Here is a 14563-nt window from a genome sequence, read left to right as displayed (position 1 = left end):
CTTTTTTTCTAAAACACAAACTTTTGGAAACAACAATGATCAATCAGTCAATGGTGCAGCAAATCTAAGTTATCCATCCATATAAGCTGGCAACTGAGAAAATAGTGGATAGAGCCAAAAACAAAGGACACATCCCTTATTAGCATTAACTCGAGCATAAGCATCTAAATATTCAATCACAAATTCATCAAAAAAACATCTATAACGCAAAATATCAGGTCGGAACTAAGACATTAAGCCCAATAGATGATTCGAAAGTCCAATCCATCTGCCGACGTTTCCTCACTGAGGTTTTTGTTTCGGAGGCTGACGATCAGAGGCCAATCTGTAAATCCAGTAAACCTACACATCGCATATTCCGAAAAGAGATCAACGATCGGTGATACAAACAACACATAGACTTTATTCGAAATAGAGAGGATAGCAAGTGAGAGTTACCAAGGCGATGACGTGAGCTGCGGCGAGGAAAGTAACCAAAGCCGGTACTAGATCCACAGACTTCTCCATCGCAGACGAAATGAAATAGACTCTAGAACGGATCGATCTGGCTCTATACTTCACCGAAGTTTCTCTGCCGGAGACGACTAAGATTGTGTATGTGAGACAGCGAGAGAAAAGAGTCGTCGTCGTCGACTTATCTACGCTTCTCCGATTTAAAAAATCAGATCAATGTTTAACCTTCCTTACTCCAGTTATGTTGAACGTATGGGCCTTAAGACTGATCCGGCCCATATAACTTCTCCAAGTAACATAAACGCCGACTGACTCTGTGATTGCCACGTGTCTTCCACGTGGCGCATCGTCACCTACGTGGAGAGATACTCAAAGTCATATTGGCGATCTCGCTTGCGCATTTTAGCGAACAGTTTCGGCGCAAAGCGGTGCCGTACGAGTGTTAATGGGAATCTCGCATTTTAGCGAATAGATCGTTGTGTTCTAGCTTTTAGCCGATGAGGAATGTCGTCGTTGCTCTCCGCCGTCACCGCCGTGTCTCGCCGTTCCAGAGAGGTTCGTATTTCTTCCCTTTTCGGTCTCGCATTCAATGCTTCGTCAACAATTTCTACGAATTAAGAGAACAAAATTGCGGGAGTTAATGGTTTTCGGGTTGAATATTTGAATCGGTAATCGCTATTGTGAATCCACTTAGTTTGCTAGGCATAGCGGAGTGAAGAATTGTGATTATCACGAGCATTGGAGAGTTTTGCTGATGTTAATTACTCATTGCTGTTGTACCTCCACGGTTGCTCGAGCTCAACTTCAGTGACGTTTTCACTCTTTATCTTTGCTAGATCAGCTCATCAGGGTTGTGTATAGGAGAAGACGTTTATTAGGTTAAATGTTGATGAGGTTGTTGTTATAGTTGTAGCTTCACATAATGACAAACCTACTTGCTCCAAGCCTGTGGGATACATATCGAGAGGAAAGGATGGTGAACTTGGAAGACGGACTAATACATGGATTTCACCATTTTACTTGCAACACAGAACGTGAGTTCTTGATCATACCGAATAATTTGTGGATTCACAACCAGTCGAGGGTTTCAGGATGTCTTACTGAGTTCATCTTTTTTCTTTTGGGGGAATGGATGTCACAGGTATTCGACGGAATTCACCAGCGTTCATGGTGGAAGACCTACGGCAGAGTATGCAAAGTTGCGGAGAGAATCCCTTGAAACCGAATTTGGACAAGCTCTTGGAGCGTATAGCTCGAAAAGTTTCTCTGCAGTGTATCGTTTTGGCCCCTTTTTGGCGCTATATAGAGCTGCGATCATTTCGTTCTATGTGGTGAAGCTTACCTTTTGGCAGCTGTTTGTTCAGGATATGAGGAAACGGGCTGTCAAGGTCTGTATACTCGAGCCTATGATGATCTGTTGTTTAATTAGATGAAACGAGGTGTACTCTTTGGACATATGGTTCGGCCAGTAATTATTTGATAGTGCTTTATTATATTTTGGATGCAGTTCCGTGAGACTCTTATCAGCTTGGGGCCTTTCTACATTAAGGCATGTTTGTTGTTCGCTTTTTATTCCAGTATTCCTCTAAAGTTTATTAATTTCTGCCTCTTCTTCTCTTGAATCCTCACAAAATAATACACTATTTTGGGCCGCAGCTCGGACAGGCGCTGAGCACAAGAGCAGACATATTACCCTCTATTTATTGTCAGGAGCTTTCAAAATTGCAGGTGGCAATCGTTCTTTCTTTCTTTCAAGTTATTCATTTAGTTGTGCTGGAATAATTGGATATTGGATTATTATAGGATCAAATTCCTCCATTTCCAAATAGTGTTGCTATGAGATGTATTGAAGAGCAATTGGGTGCTCCAGTGTCAAAACTTTTTGCCGATATCAGTCCTAAGCCTGTTGCTGCTGCATCTCTTGGCCAGGTATACAAAGGTTAGATACCTTTTTAACTGTGTTCGGTTTTCTTCTATCCGGTCTCTGCTGCTGTCCTCGCCACTGTTCTCAATTTACAGTTACTAGAAGCTAAATGTTTCACCTTTTCCCTTCAATTATTGCAGCTCATCTGCATTCTGGACAGTTGGTAGCTGTTAAAGTTCAGAGACCTGGAATGTCACTCTCGCTAACACGTGACGCACTCTTATTCCATATGATCGGGGGACAACTCAAACGATTTGCGAAAGCCCGTAAGGATCTTTTGGTAGCAGTGAATGAAATGGTGAGTTAACTATCTGAAACGTTAGGACTAGTTCTCTGCTTATATATATTATGCAAACGTGCTCTCTGGAATGAACAGGTCAGGCATATGTTTGATGAAATAGATTACGTTCGAGAGGCAAAAAATGCAGAACGATTTGCTTCTCTATACTCTTTCGATTCAGGTAGGCTCTCTTGTTTCAAATTGTGCATTCTCTTCTGAAATACCATTTTCCGGTCCATAATATCTTTAAATATTGACAGCGAATGATCAGGTTAATGATAACGCTGCACCTAGGAGTATGTCCAAGAATCATAGAGCAGAGAACATTAAAGTCCCTAAAATATACTGGAATTTTACACGCACCGCGGTTCTCACAATGGAATGGGTCGATGGCATAAAACTAACAGATGAAATTAAGCTGAAAAGGGCTTCTCTTGATAGAAGGGACTTGATCGATCAGGTAACTAAATAACTAATACCTAATTAAGTTAGGCTAATGTCCTCACATAGTTACAATTTAATCTGTGGACATTGTGCTCCACTGAGAACCTTGAATTGGTTCGTATTACAGGGCCTATCATGCTCATTAAAGCAGCTGCTTGAGGTTGGATTCTTTCATGCTGATCCGCACCCAGGAAATCTTGTGGCTACTAAAGAAGGGTCTCTTGTTTATTTCGACTTCGGGATGATGGGGAATATCCCACGTCACTATCGTGTTGGACTTATTCAAATTGTAAGCTCTATTTCAGTTAATCTTTTCCTTTTTCTCAGTCTTATATGCGTGTGGTATCTTTAGCTTCTCTCCTCGATTTTGCTTATAAAATATACTACATGCAACGTCCTTTTCTGTTGAAGATCGAGAATAAGAGCTTTCCATCTAAAATCGTTATTTAGTTGATTTTTGATTAGTTCTATTGCGATTGCAGCTGGTGCATTTTGTCAACCGTGACTCTCTAAGTTTGGCAAATGATTTCCTTTCATTGGGATTTTTACCTGAAGGAGTCGATATACAAGCAGTTTCAAATGCTTTACGTTCTTCGTTTGGTTCTAGTACACGAATTTCACAAGATTTCCAGGTATACCACTTTCTTCATCTTGCAACGGAAATTTCGTAAGTTACACTCAACAGTCAACCCTACAAACACATTCACTGAAAGATACAACTGTGGCAAAGCCTTTCATAACATTTCTAGTTTTATTGCTTATGAGCTGAAACGTTTTCAACTAAACGTGCAAGTTGGGAAAGGCACAACTTGAAATGATTTTTTTCTTACAACGTTAGAAAAATTAATAGTAACATTAGGAATTTTGTTGTTTTAAAATGATATGTAATTAAATAGACCTCAATGGCAAAAAAAAATCCGCCTGTGCTTCAGTGACACGTATATTTGGATGAAAGTGCTTAGCTAGTCTCATGCATCAAAATGAAAACTTCAATTTATATATGGTCCAAAACATTAAAGGGCGTGCTAAATATCTGAGAAAGGAATTTGGTTGTCCGTGAGATATGAATTACATTTTAAACTGTTAGAAACCAAATCAGTAGCTACTTGGTCATAGTTTATACCACTGACAGAATTTTTCACCGTGATGATTACTTTGTCCTCCCACAATGCTTACATCTGCCATAATCCTTGCTTATTTCCCTGTACAGGGCGTGATGGAACAATTGTATGATGTTATGTACGACTTCAATTTCTCACTACCTCCAGATTATGCTCTTGTGATAAGATCCCTTGGTTCACTAGAAGGCACTGCGAAGATTCTTGATCCAGAGTTCAAAGTCATCGAAAGTGCTTATCCATTTGTGATCGGGAGGCTATTAGCAGATCCAAGCCCAGATATGAGGAAGATTCTAAGGGAACTTGTCATTTGTAACGATGGATCAATAAGGTGGAATCGACTTGAACGCCTGGTACGTTAACACAACTCTCCTCTTGAGGATATAGTTGGTTCTTCTTTGTGAAACAGAGTAACCTGAAGAAAGAGTTAGCAACTCTCTCTTTCAGGTAGCAGCGATATCCGAACAGGCTTCTGTGACATCTGGAGATTCTCCAGAAGACAAAACGATGAAGAAATCATCAGAACTGAAATCATTCGACATGCATTCAGTAGTTTCGGCCACAGAAGATCTGCTGTTGTTCATCTTATCAGAGAAAGGGCAGAGAGTTCGGGTCTTCCTTCTTCAAGACATAATCAGAGTGGTTGATATATTCCTGGAAGAAGAGGTTCTTGATCTGAACATGAAGAAGAAGCAAACCATCAATCTTAGGGTCTGTAATCATCAAAACCTTTTAACAAAAATCCTCTCATTGGATTCTGAAGAAACTGTTATCATTAAGTCTCATCATTTTACTCTCTCTCTCTATGTATATATTCTCAGGAAGAAGGGACGATGAAAAGAGTGAGCAATGGATTCAAATGTCTGAATGAGGCCGTGAAGCTTGCACCAGGAATGTGGACAGCAATGCTTCTTCGGATGTCAAGGAAGCCTGAGGTTCACAGTTATGCTTTAGATATAGTTTCTGCACTGTGTACACATTTAGGCCAGAAAATGCCTAACAATTGTTGGATCCTTTTCTCCAAACTGCTCCATCACAACAAGAAGAGCCAATAAATTATTTTATACTCGCTTATTTCATCTTAGTACCTACTGCTAGAGAATATACACCAGGAATATGTAACAGTTTAAAATATCCGTCTACGTGTCATTTTGGAGATCTGTGATTGAACTGTTTTTTTTTTTGACTTGCAAGTCCATAAAGCTTTCTATATTTAGCAAAGACCATAGGCACCACTGATCCTTTGCCGGAAAAAGCTGAACACCATCGCTTCCGGAAAACGTCGAACCGCTGCTTTCTGTTTCCTTATTTGGTTTCCTTGGACTATGAAACCTCTCTCACCTTCTTTCTCTTCTCTCCAAGCCAATCCTCTCTGTGAGTTTGTGAATTCATGTATGATTAACATCATTACCAGATTCTGTTGTATTTGAGAATTCTGCAAAAGAAAAAGAAAAATGGGATATAAGGACTTGGTACTGTCGTATTCGAATAAGATGCGGGTTGTTGAAGCCCCAGCAAGTGGAGGCGGTATCAGGTCACACCTCTCTCTCTCTCTCAGTTCCATCTCAACATGAGAATGATTCTTTGCTATTTGTTGTTGTTGTGTAGCTAAGGTTACTTGAATGAATAGTCATTTAAAACTCTCTCCATGATTCGCTACATGTTTGACTCATCTAATGATTGATCCCATCTGCTCCTTAAAGGACTTCATACATTTTTGTTTTGAGTGAGAGCTCTCCTTAACATGAATTTATTGATCAACAATGTCCCATTCATTTTAACTTTCAGCCAGAACGAAAAGTTTAGCTATGGCTATGCGAGCTCAGCTGGAAAGAGATCATCCATGGAAGACTTTTTCGAAACAAGAATCGACGGTATCGATGGAGAAATCGTTGGTCTATTTGGAGTCTTTGATGGTATTCTCCTCGACTCATCTTATACCATTAGGGAAAGACCAAATCTGAATCATCTTCCTTGCAGGACATGGTGGAGCGGCAGCAGCTGAGTATTTGAAGCGTCATCTTTTCAGCAATCTTATCACTCATCCTAACTTCATTTCCGACACCAAATCTGCCATAGGTCTCTTTACTTCCCCTCTAATCTTCTTTTGTTTTCCAACTTAATCATTGTTTGATCTATAAAACAGTTGCTTCGTTTTTTTTTTAATGTTTCCAGCTGATGCCTACAATCATACAGACTCTGAACTTCTCAAGTCAGAAAATAATCACACTATAGACGCTGGTTCCACTGCCTCTACTGCTATTCTCGTTCGTGATCGCTTACTTGTTGCAAACGTTGGTGATTCCAGAGCTGTTATCTGTAGAGCCGGAACTGGTACTATCTAAATTGAGATCTGTCATAACTTATGATAATGTGAAATGTTTTTAAATGAGATGGTTCATGTGTTTTGTAGCCTTTGCTGTGTCAAGAGATCATAAACCTGATCAAAGCGATGAGCGTGAACGCATTGAGAATGCTGGTGGTTTTGTCATGTGGGCTGGTAATTAAAAGAAACTCTTAGAATTATTACTTCTCACTTCTTTTCTTTTTTACTGCATTTTAGTCCTGATTCCTAGAATGAATAGGGACTTGGAGAGTTGGAGGAGTTCTTGCAGTTTCTCGCTCCTTTGGTGATCGACTTCTTAAAGAGTATGTTATTGCTGACCCTGAAATCCAGGTACATATGATGACTTCACTTTCCTATCAACTCTATTACACATCTACTTGTGTTCAAAGTGTCATGTCTTCATTGCAGGAAGAGAAGATTGATGATTCTCTTGAGTTTCTGATCCTTGCCAGCGATGGACTTTGGGATGTTTTCTCTAATGAGGTTTGTCAATTTGACTTATTATGTCTTATATGAATGATGATGAGATAAAAGCTTGATTCCATCCTCTAATGGTCTTGCAGGAAGCTGTTGAAGTGGTGAAAGAGGTTGAAGATCCAGAGGAGTCAACCAAGAAACTTGTGGGAGAAGCAATAAAGAGAGGAAGTGCAGACAATATTACATGTGTAGTCGTACGTTTCCTGGAGAGCAAGAATGCTAATTCCAACGCAGATGCCAGCTCATCTCAGGAGATAGCAACCAACGGTCAAACCGTAGTTACAAGTGATGCAGAACACAATGTCTCAGCCAATGAAACCAATCAAGACCATACCGCAGTACTCAGCGACTTGGACCAAAAGCCAATTGCGGTTTCAGCAGCAGGACGCAGCGTTCCTTCTGAACAGAATGGTTTAGCCGGGGAAACTAATCAAGTTCCAAGCGAAATTCACCGCGGCTCAGAGCTTAAGAGCTCCTCCAAACAACCTTCTCAAGGGCACATCACAGTGCACAACTATATGGACGAGAGCGTTGCTAATCAGAAGGCTGTCATAGCTGAGAAAAAGGCGATTGCAGCAACCAACACCACTTCCTCAGAACAGAGCGGATCAATAGGTGAAAATAATCAAAAGCCAACCGCAGTTCACAGCGACTCCGCCACAAGCAAGTCAAGTAACGTCAACTCTAATCACTAACTAATCAAAATTTTGCCTCAGCCTAACTTCTCTCATCACTGTAAGTTTCTTTTCTTTGCTGTTTTTTTTTTGAAAAAAAAGTTCTAATACCAAATAATGTAATATTTCTTCTGCCTTGTAATAAACTTGTAAATCTTATGAAGTCTACATGTAAGAGACCCCAATATGATCTTTAGTCTCATGTTTAAGATCATTAACTCTACAAATATGCTGAAACGTTAGAATCAGATAAATGAAAATATAAAAACATTGCATAGACGAAAAAAACATGTTCAAAATCACATTATCATATATACAAGACATAAGTTACATATAACACCATACCACCCATTCTCTTCTACTCCCTCCCTCCCTCCACCATACCAACATCAACATAAACAAAACAACTCTTAAAAGAAAAAAGTTTGTTAAAACATTATTACTAAAACGACACCAAACAAAACCCACATCTTAAAAGAGTATCTCTCTCTCTCTCTCTCTCTCAGCAATCTCTAAAATGTAGGCACAAGACCAAACCCGCTAAAGATACCGCCATGACCAACAACCACGTCGTTGCTATCATTCGTATCCGTCCGCTTCGCAAACCTTCCCTTGATCCTCGGTCTCATCTCCGCGTACGCTTTCCTCGAAGCATACCTTATTGTCTTCTCGAACTTCCTGTTCTTCCTCTTCTCTCTGTACCTCATTACTCTCGCCTCTCTCTCCGCTGCCGTTAGCGGCACTGCCCTCTGAGTTCCCGGATCGGTTACACTGGTTGCAGCACCACCGTAAGGGTATGAAACGTCAGCTACTGAGCCACCATCTGGCACCACTCCCACTTCCAATGAGGATGACGACACCTGCTGTAACAAACAAAAAACCCTTGGATTAGTAACAACTCTTACAATAAAACGTTACTATAATCAAACAACTCAGCGTGTTCCAAAAAAAAAAAAAAAAAAATCAAACAACTCAACAATAATCCTTTATAAAGAGCCTAATTATTCTTGAACACTATTGAATAGTACATACTTAGTACTTGTTAACTTGTTAATTTATAACTAACTAAAAATAAACATTATAATCAGTAAAAAGTCGAGTGCAATTGAGATATAGTTTGATATTTAAATCATCGTATTCTAGATTAGGTTAGATATGTTGCATGCATACAACACATTATTCAATCACCCAATCATTAGTACCTATTAAACTAATATTTTAAGTGTCATTACAAGTGGTAACTACAAAGATCTAGACTTTTTTCTTATTAAAATATATTCTAAGTTGAATAAACAATTGGTTTTTCTTAACAGAATTAACGGAAACTAGCGGTTTCGGTTAATAAATAAATCAGAATTAATTGAAGCAAACCGGAGAAAGGATGCTTACGCTGTGGCTGATTGAGTTGTAACCGTAAGTGAAGCCTTTGGATCCTCCGGTGAAGTCAAGCTCGTAGCAGTTCTCGTTCACCGTCGCGACCTTAACCGTTCGATTCTCCACCGGAACCACGCCGTCGGTGCCGGAGCTGTTCTGCTCCTGCGTCTCCACCTTCGGATCAACCGTCCCGTAATCTAGATCCAGATCCGGGAACAGGTACTGCTGACCCGTGTTCATCTCCGGGCTATCTCCCGGCACCGCCTCAGCCGCCGTAGCCACCGCCGTCGTCGTCTTCGGATTCGGAAGCAGCCACGAGGCGGCCTCGTCCTCCTCCTCGCGGCTGGCGTTCCCGTCTAGATCGGAGAAGTAGCAGTCGTCGAGAAAATTCACGGCGGCGTGCTTGGCGGAGCCGTCGGAGTCGGAGACGGAGTCGTAGAAAGGCGTGACGGGGACGCGCTCGTGGCGGCGAGCCAGGGGGTTGGCGGAGTGGATGTCTCGGTCGCACGTGACGCAGAGAGCAGCCGCGTCGGCCTTGCACGTGACGTGAGCTGGCGCCTGCTCGCACACTTCGCACATCCACACGCGCGCGTGTCTCGACGCGAGCTTGTTCGCCGCGTGGACCTTCGAGTCGCAGCTGAGGCATAGAAACGCCGCGTCTGGACGGCAGTACAACGCCGCCGTTGCCGATTTGCATGAGTCGCAGAGCTTAGACGCCATTTCTCTCTCTCTCTACTTCTCTCTTTTCTCTGATCTCTCTCTCTCTATTTGTCACTCTGTCTTTGTGGTTGGTGATGATATGGCTTCACATGAGCTTGTCCATGAGTCTATCCATGTGGTCCCCATGAGTATCCACTTAGAACGAATGATAATGCGACACGTGGTGAAATCTTAGCCAAACAACATAATTCATACAAGGAAAATAAAAAGGAAATACTTGGGCATGAAAAGTTCTGACGATGCACGAAATGAGGTTTTGTCTTCTTTTCTCGTGTAATCATGCGTTCTCGCTCATCTACTTGTAATAATAATTCTGGACTTTCGACATTTGGCAACAGGTGTTTTTAATTGCAAATAATACGTAGCAAATTTGTCAATGGTTTTTAAAAGAGAGAGTTGTAAACTTTCATATAAAAAGATTGGTCATTTTGCTATAAATTCAAATGAATGTGAATAAGCATATGGGATTTGATGCGTTCCACTTGGAGTCTATGGACCACCACGAAGCTAGCCATAAATGGAGACGATACCGTGACAAAGGTGTAGAAAAAAGTATAAGTTAGGCCGGTGGGTAGGTTGGTCAATAATGGGCTTTTATGAGTATTTAATTGGGCCTAATGGTTTTAGTAATAGTGCCCTTTTCTGTGTTACTGGTATATTGTGTGTATTTTTCGGTTCACTTACTGGCCCATTAGAACAAAAAAAAAAACTATTCCCAAATTACAAGAAGTCACAAAACCATTTAAACTCAACGGTATCAACGATGTAATATTTTTTTGAGGCTTGAGACCATAAATGTAATATTAATTTCATCTCAAATAATACTTAATTATGTGATTTATAAACTTTGTATATAATTTTTTTTAGTTGAGTCAATTATACTTAGTATTTAATCTATATGAGTTTTTCGATGGTTTCAGCGTTGCTAAGCGAGTGCAGTTCGAATCCGACTAAGATATTTCTAATGCGTGGACACCGGTGATTTAATATTCTTTTGCGTAAGAATGGTTTACCATTTTTTTTTTGTTCGCCGGTTGTACGCATACCAAACCCTCAAAAAAAAAATCTGAAACCGTCCGAATGATATCATAAAAAATGTGGAAGTCTCTCCCTCTCTCTGTTGGAAGTTGATTAAATGAAGTGCAATAAATACGATGATGCAGCATAGTCTCATCGCCGCGTCAGGCTAATAGAGCTATAAACTCATACAACTGTTCCAAAATAAATGAAAGACACTTTGTACTCCTTCAAAACCAGTGTCGTGACACTTGTCATGGTCTCTTTTTCAATGTACTTTCCGCCAACCGATACAGCATGCCGACGGCAGAAAACCATGGGAGTCTGAGTCAATCAATAAATAATAGTATATGATTACGAGCATGATGATCGTATCGTACTTGCTCTTGTACTTTCCTAGAACAAATTTACCTCAATCTACTAAAATCATTTTTCCGAATATAAAAATGAACAATTGTCAATAATAGCAATTTTTGAAGTTTATGTCTCAAAAATAGCACTAGAAGGAGAAAGTCACAAAAATGACATTCATTAAAGGGTAAAATATTCATAATACCCTTGGTTTAAAATTAAATAAACAAACAAAAATAAATAAAAATAAATAAAATAAAAATAAAAAAAAAATGAAATTTTTTTTTTATAGTTTCAGATTATATGTTTTCAGATTCGAAATTTTTATAATTTTTTTTTGAAATTTTTTTTTGAAATTTTTTTTTTTTCAAATTTTTTTTTATAATTTAAAAATACTTTTTGAAACTATTTTTAAAATTTTTATTTTTTATTTTAGTATTTATTTTTTATAAATTTTAAACTCTAATTCCAAAACCTCACCCCTTAACTCTAAACCTTAAGGTTTGGATTAATTAACCCAAGGGGGTATAAGTGTATATTTACCTCTTTAATAAAACCTATTTTTGTGACTTTGAGCATTGAGTGCTACTTTGGGAACAAAAACTTGGTTTGGTGTTATCCTAGTCTTTTTTTCTATAAAAATAATTCAAAGGAAAAATTAGATTAACAAAATAAACAGATGCTATTTTTGTTGATTCAACAGCTCTTTCTTTTGTTATGTACAAAAACATAAGAATTATGAATTCATAACAGTGATAATTTGCATATTTTGTTCTTTTTTTCTTTTGGCCTACCTGAAATTATCTTATAGTGAAATATTTTCATACCGACATATATACAAAGAAACCCGAAAATATGTCAAACTCTTGTTCACATTTACTAATCTAATTAAGCTTTACAATATGATGGTCGAGAAAAACAGAGGAAAATAATCCCAACAACAACCAAAAAAAAAGGAACAAAACAGAGGGCGAGAGAAACGCCAAAATAAAAACAATCTCGAGTACAGAGCTCACTGGTTTCCTTCGTCAGAAGAAAACAATGACGCTTTTATTCCTGTGGATTCTCCATTTTGCCCTTCTTTATCCTCCGTAATTACGCATTCTAGGCTTGACACGCAAGTCTTGGCCGCGACAGGTGTGGCCAAGAAGGTTGGTTTGTTATGTCCAGCCATGATCACAAGTATCTTCTCCTCGAAAACCTTTGCAGTTACCTTTTCATCAGTCTCCGTCTGTTTCTCGCTGTCTGTCCGCCGTGAGAGTGACCAGTAGGAGCAGGCGAGTAACAAGAGAGCAAAGGCTATGAGTCCAAGCATCGCGGCTAAACCACCGAATAGGTAAGGGACTGGTGTACGCCATGGATGCCTTGTCTGAGACTCCACTATTGTTGACATCTTGTGATCTGTTATGTTTGGAAAATTCCTCATTGTTTTCTTTTTTCTGCTGAAAATTTGTAAATGTTTCTTTTGTTAACTGAGAGGCTAGTTTGATTTGCTTGGAGTGGTTTACAGTTGATTTATAGCACTGGCAGAGTAAGAGAGAGAGTGTGAGAGGTGTAAAATTTTGTACAAAATGTCATTTCTGTTTTTTCCTTTTTAATTATAAAAAAAATTAAAGGTAAGTTGGTCACGGAATCTCCATGATACGTTACGTTGCTTTGATCATGCACCAAGTTCGAAGATATTTTAACAATGTGTGTTTTGCATTTAGGTGTATACCTTCTTTTTTTTTTTTTTTTTTTTTTTTTTTTTTTTAATTCAAATTTAAAGGAACTGATTACAAGCATAGATCACCTACCTTTCCTACCTTTAACCTTGCAAACCAGAGGGGAGACTATACCAGAGACTTAACAATGCCCTAAAAAAAACTTAACCAAGAACCTAAAAAAGTAAGAGAAAGACTGTTAGTGGTCCTCATGTCTCGAGACAGTGGGTCAAGCCTTAGCCTTAGAGTTTGCTTGATGTCCTGAATGATTGCCTGCGGAGGTCTGCATAAGCTCGTATGCAACCGAGAGTTTCTTTCCTTCCAAACCATGTATATAACTGCTTGAAAGATGAACTTGACTATAAGAAGAATATTTGTATCTGATGTAGAGTCCTTCAACCATCTCAGACAGTCCTCAAACAAGGTAGGAGGTGTTAGATGGAGGCGAGAACAAAAGTAATGCCAGATCTCAGAGCTGTACACGCAGTCAAAAAATAAGTGTTGCCTGCACTCATCATTTCCCACGCACAGAAGGCAGTTTGGTTGTACATCGACCCCCCAACCCCGCAGCCTATCCCTCGTTGCTAGCCTGTTCCATACCACTAGCCAGGATATAAATGCATGCTTAGGAACTCTCCCTTTGAACCATACTTGAGAATGCTAAAAGACCGGAGGGTTTGGAGGGTGAAGAGTAAGCCATGTTCTAGCCGTAGAGAAGGTAGTTGAAGGGGAATCATTTTCCATTCTCCACAGGTAAGTATCATCATTAGATGACTGCACTATAGGTAGAAGAGATGGTAAGCATTGCTTTAATAGTGTAATGATGCAGTTCCTGCTGCGAAAGGAACTCAGCCACCACTCACCATTCGTAATCGCCTCCGCCACTGTCGCTTCCAAGTGCAAACCCGAGACTGCAGGACCTCTTGTTCCAGTAAGATGTATCAAAGGTCCAAGATCCGTCCAATTGTCATGCCAAAAGCTAGCAGTTAACCCCGAACCAATTTCGCACACAATAAAGGGTCTAGCCACTGCTCTCAACTTGCATAACTTCTTCCATAACCAACTGTCTCCTCTACGAGGCTCCAATTCCCAGAAGTTGTCGGATCCAATCTTATTTATCCTCATCCACGAGACCCACAGGGATCCTCCCGCAGCAAATAACAACCAAATTAACTTCAAAGCCAAGACCTGGTTCCAATCTGGCAACCTCTTTAGCCCCAAACCTCCCTCATCTTTAGGAGTGCAAACTGTTATCCAGTTTATTTTTGCACCCTTAGCAGACTGAGGAGCTCCATTCCAGAGAAAAGCATTGCACATTCTCTCAAGTATCCTTATGCACTCATTTGGGAGAATAAATATTGAACACCAGAAGGTAATAGTTGAGTAAATGACTGCCTGAATTAATTGGAACCTCCCCGCAAAGGATAGATGCTTGACTGTCCAAGAGTTAAACCTCGCTTCTATCTTATCAAGCAGCGGTTTAAAGTCGGATTTCTTCATTTTCTTTGCAGAAAGCGGAACTCCGAGATACCTAACAGGTAGAGCTCCTTGCTTAATCCCCGTAGCTTCAGCCAGCTCTTGACACAGAGAGTGACTACCTCCATCAATCAGCAATTCTGTCTTATCTCTATTAACGCTGAGGCCTGATAATTGTTTGAACTCCTCAAGTATTTCCAGAACC

The 14563-nt window shown here is 39.8% G+C and overlaps 5 protein-coding genes across 10 annotated transcripts; 2 read left to right on the top strand and 3 right to left on the bottom strand.

The window, feature by feature from the left end:
• Positions 1-107: 107 nt before the first annotated feature.
• Positions 108-1270, bottom strand: LOC103874363. Of its 2 annotated transcripts, XR_004448184.1 has the most exons (3): positions 1078-1270; positions 439-1045; positions 108-342 (listed from the first exon to the last, which is right to left on the bottom strand). XR_004448184.1 is itself a non-coding variant. In XM_009152774.3 (2 exons), exons 1-2 carry the CDS (start codon positions 505-507, stop codon positions 283-285), a joined length of 129 nt encoding a protein of 42 aa, XP_009151022.1. In that variant the 5' UTR covers positions 508-639; the 3' UTR covers positions 110-282. The 2 variants fall into 2 exon arrangements, 1 of the variants encoding a protein (XP_009151022.1); XM_009152774.3 differs by lacking the exon at positions 1078-1270 and having other exon boundaries at positions 110-342; positions 439-639.
• Positions 791-5303, top strand: LOC103874364 (uncharacterized protein sll0005). 4 transcript variants are annotated; one of them, XR_001959184.2, is made up of 14 exons: positions 791-1008; positions 1361-1487; positions 1595-1841; positions 1961-2002; positions 2110-2181; positions 2257-2392; positions 2518-2675; positions 2754-2838; positions 2918-3117; positions 3229-3390; positions 3584-3733; positions 4312-4572; positions 4651-4930; positions 5041-5268. XR_001959184.2 is itself a non-coding variant. In XM_009152775.3 (14 exons), exons 1-14 carry the CDS (start codon positions 951-953, stop codon positions 5272-5274), a joined length of 2196 nt encoding a protein of 731 aa, XP_009151023.1. In that variant the 5' UTR covers positions 791-950; the 3' UTR covers positions 5275-5303. The 4 variants fall into 4 exon arrangements, 3 of the variants coding, with proteins under 3 accessions (XP_009151023.1, XP_033128076.1, XP_033128077.1); XM_009152775.3 differs by having other exon boundaries at positions 4667-4930; positions 5041-5303; XM_033272185.1 differs by having other exon boundaries at positions 806-1008; positions 1367-1487; positions 4667-4930; positions 5041-5303.
• A 139-nt stretch (positions 5304-5442) lies between these two features.
• On the top strand, positions 5443-7919 carry LOC103874362 (probable protein phosphatase 2C 71). Its single transcript, XM_009152773.3, has 8 exons — positions 5443-5753; positions 6008-6135; positions 6200-6298; positions 6395-6553; positions 6633-6719; positions 6805-6896; positions 6975-7049; positions 7130-7919. Exons 1-8 carry the CDS (start codon positions 5674-5676, stop codon positions 7736-7738), a joined length of 1329 nt encoding a protein of 442 aa, XP_009151021.1. The 5' UTR covers positions 5443-5673; the 3' UTR covers positions 7739-7919.
• A 75-nt stretch (positions 7920-7994) lies between these two features.
• On the bottom strand, positions 7995-9888 carry LOC103874359 (zinc finger protein CONSTANS-LIKE 4). Of its 2 annotated transcripts, none has more exons than XM_009152772.3 (2): positions 9107-9888; positions 7995-8577 (listed from the first exon to the last, which is right to left on the bottom strand). In XM_009152772.3, exons 1-2 carry the CDS (start codon positions 9809-9811, stop codon positions 8230-8232), a joined length of 1053 nt encoding a protein of 350 aa, XP_009151020.2. In that variant the 5' UTR covers positions 9812-9888; the 3' UTR covers positions 7995-8229. The 2 variants fall into 2 exon arrangements, with proteins under 2 accessions (XP_009151020.2, XP_018515434.1); XM_018659918.2 differs by having other exon boundaries at positions 7995-8580; positions 9107-9887.
• A 2136-nt stretch (positions 9889-12024) lies between these two features.
• LOC103874358 (protein GLUTAMINE DUMPER 5) lies at positions 12025-12864 on the bottom strand. Its single transcript, XM_009152771.3, has one exon. It carries the CDS (start codon positions 12603-12605, stop codon positions 12192-12194), a length of 414 nt encoding a protein of 137 aa, XP_009151019.1. The 5' UTR covers positions 12606-12864; the 3' UTR covers positions 12025-12191.
• Positions 12865-14563: the final 1699 nt, after the last annotated feature.

The sequence above is a fragment of the Brassica rapa genome, chromosome A06 (genome assembly GCF_000309985.2).
Source record: "Brassica rapa cultivar Chiifu-401-42 chromosome A06, CAAS_Brap_v3.01, whole genome shotgun sequence".
Classification (NCBI taxonomy): Eukaryota; Viridiplantae; Streptophyta; class Magnoliopsida; order Brassicales; family Brassicaceae; genus Brassica; species Brassica rapa.
This window is presented reverse-complemented; position numbering and strand designations above follow the sequence as displayed.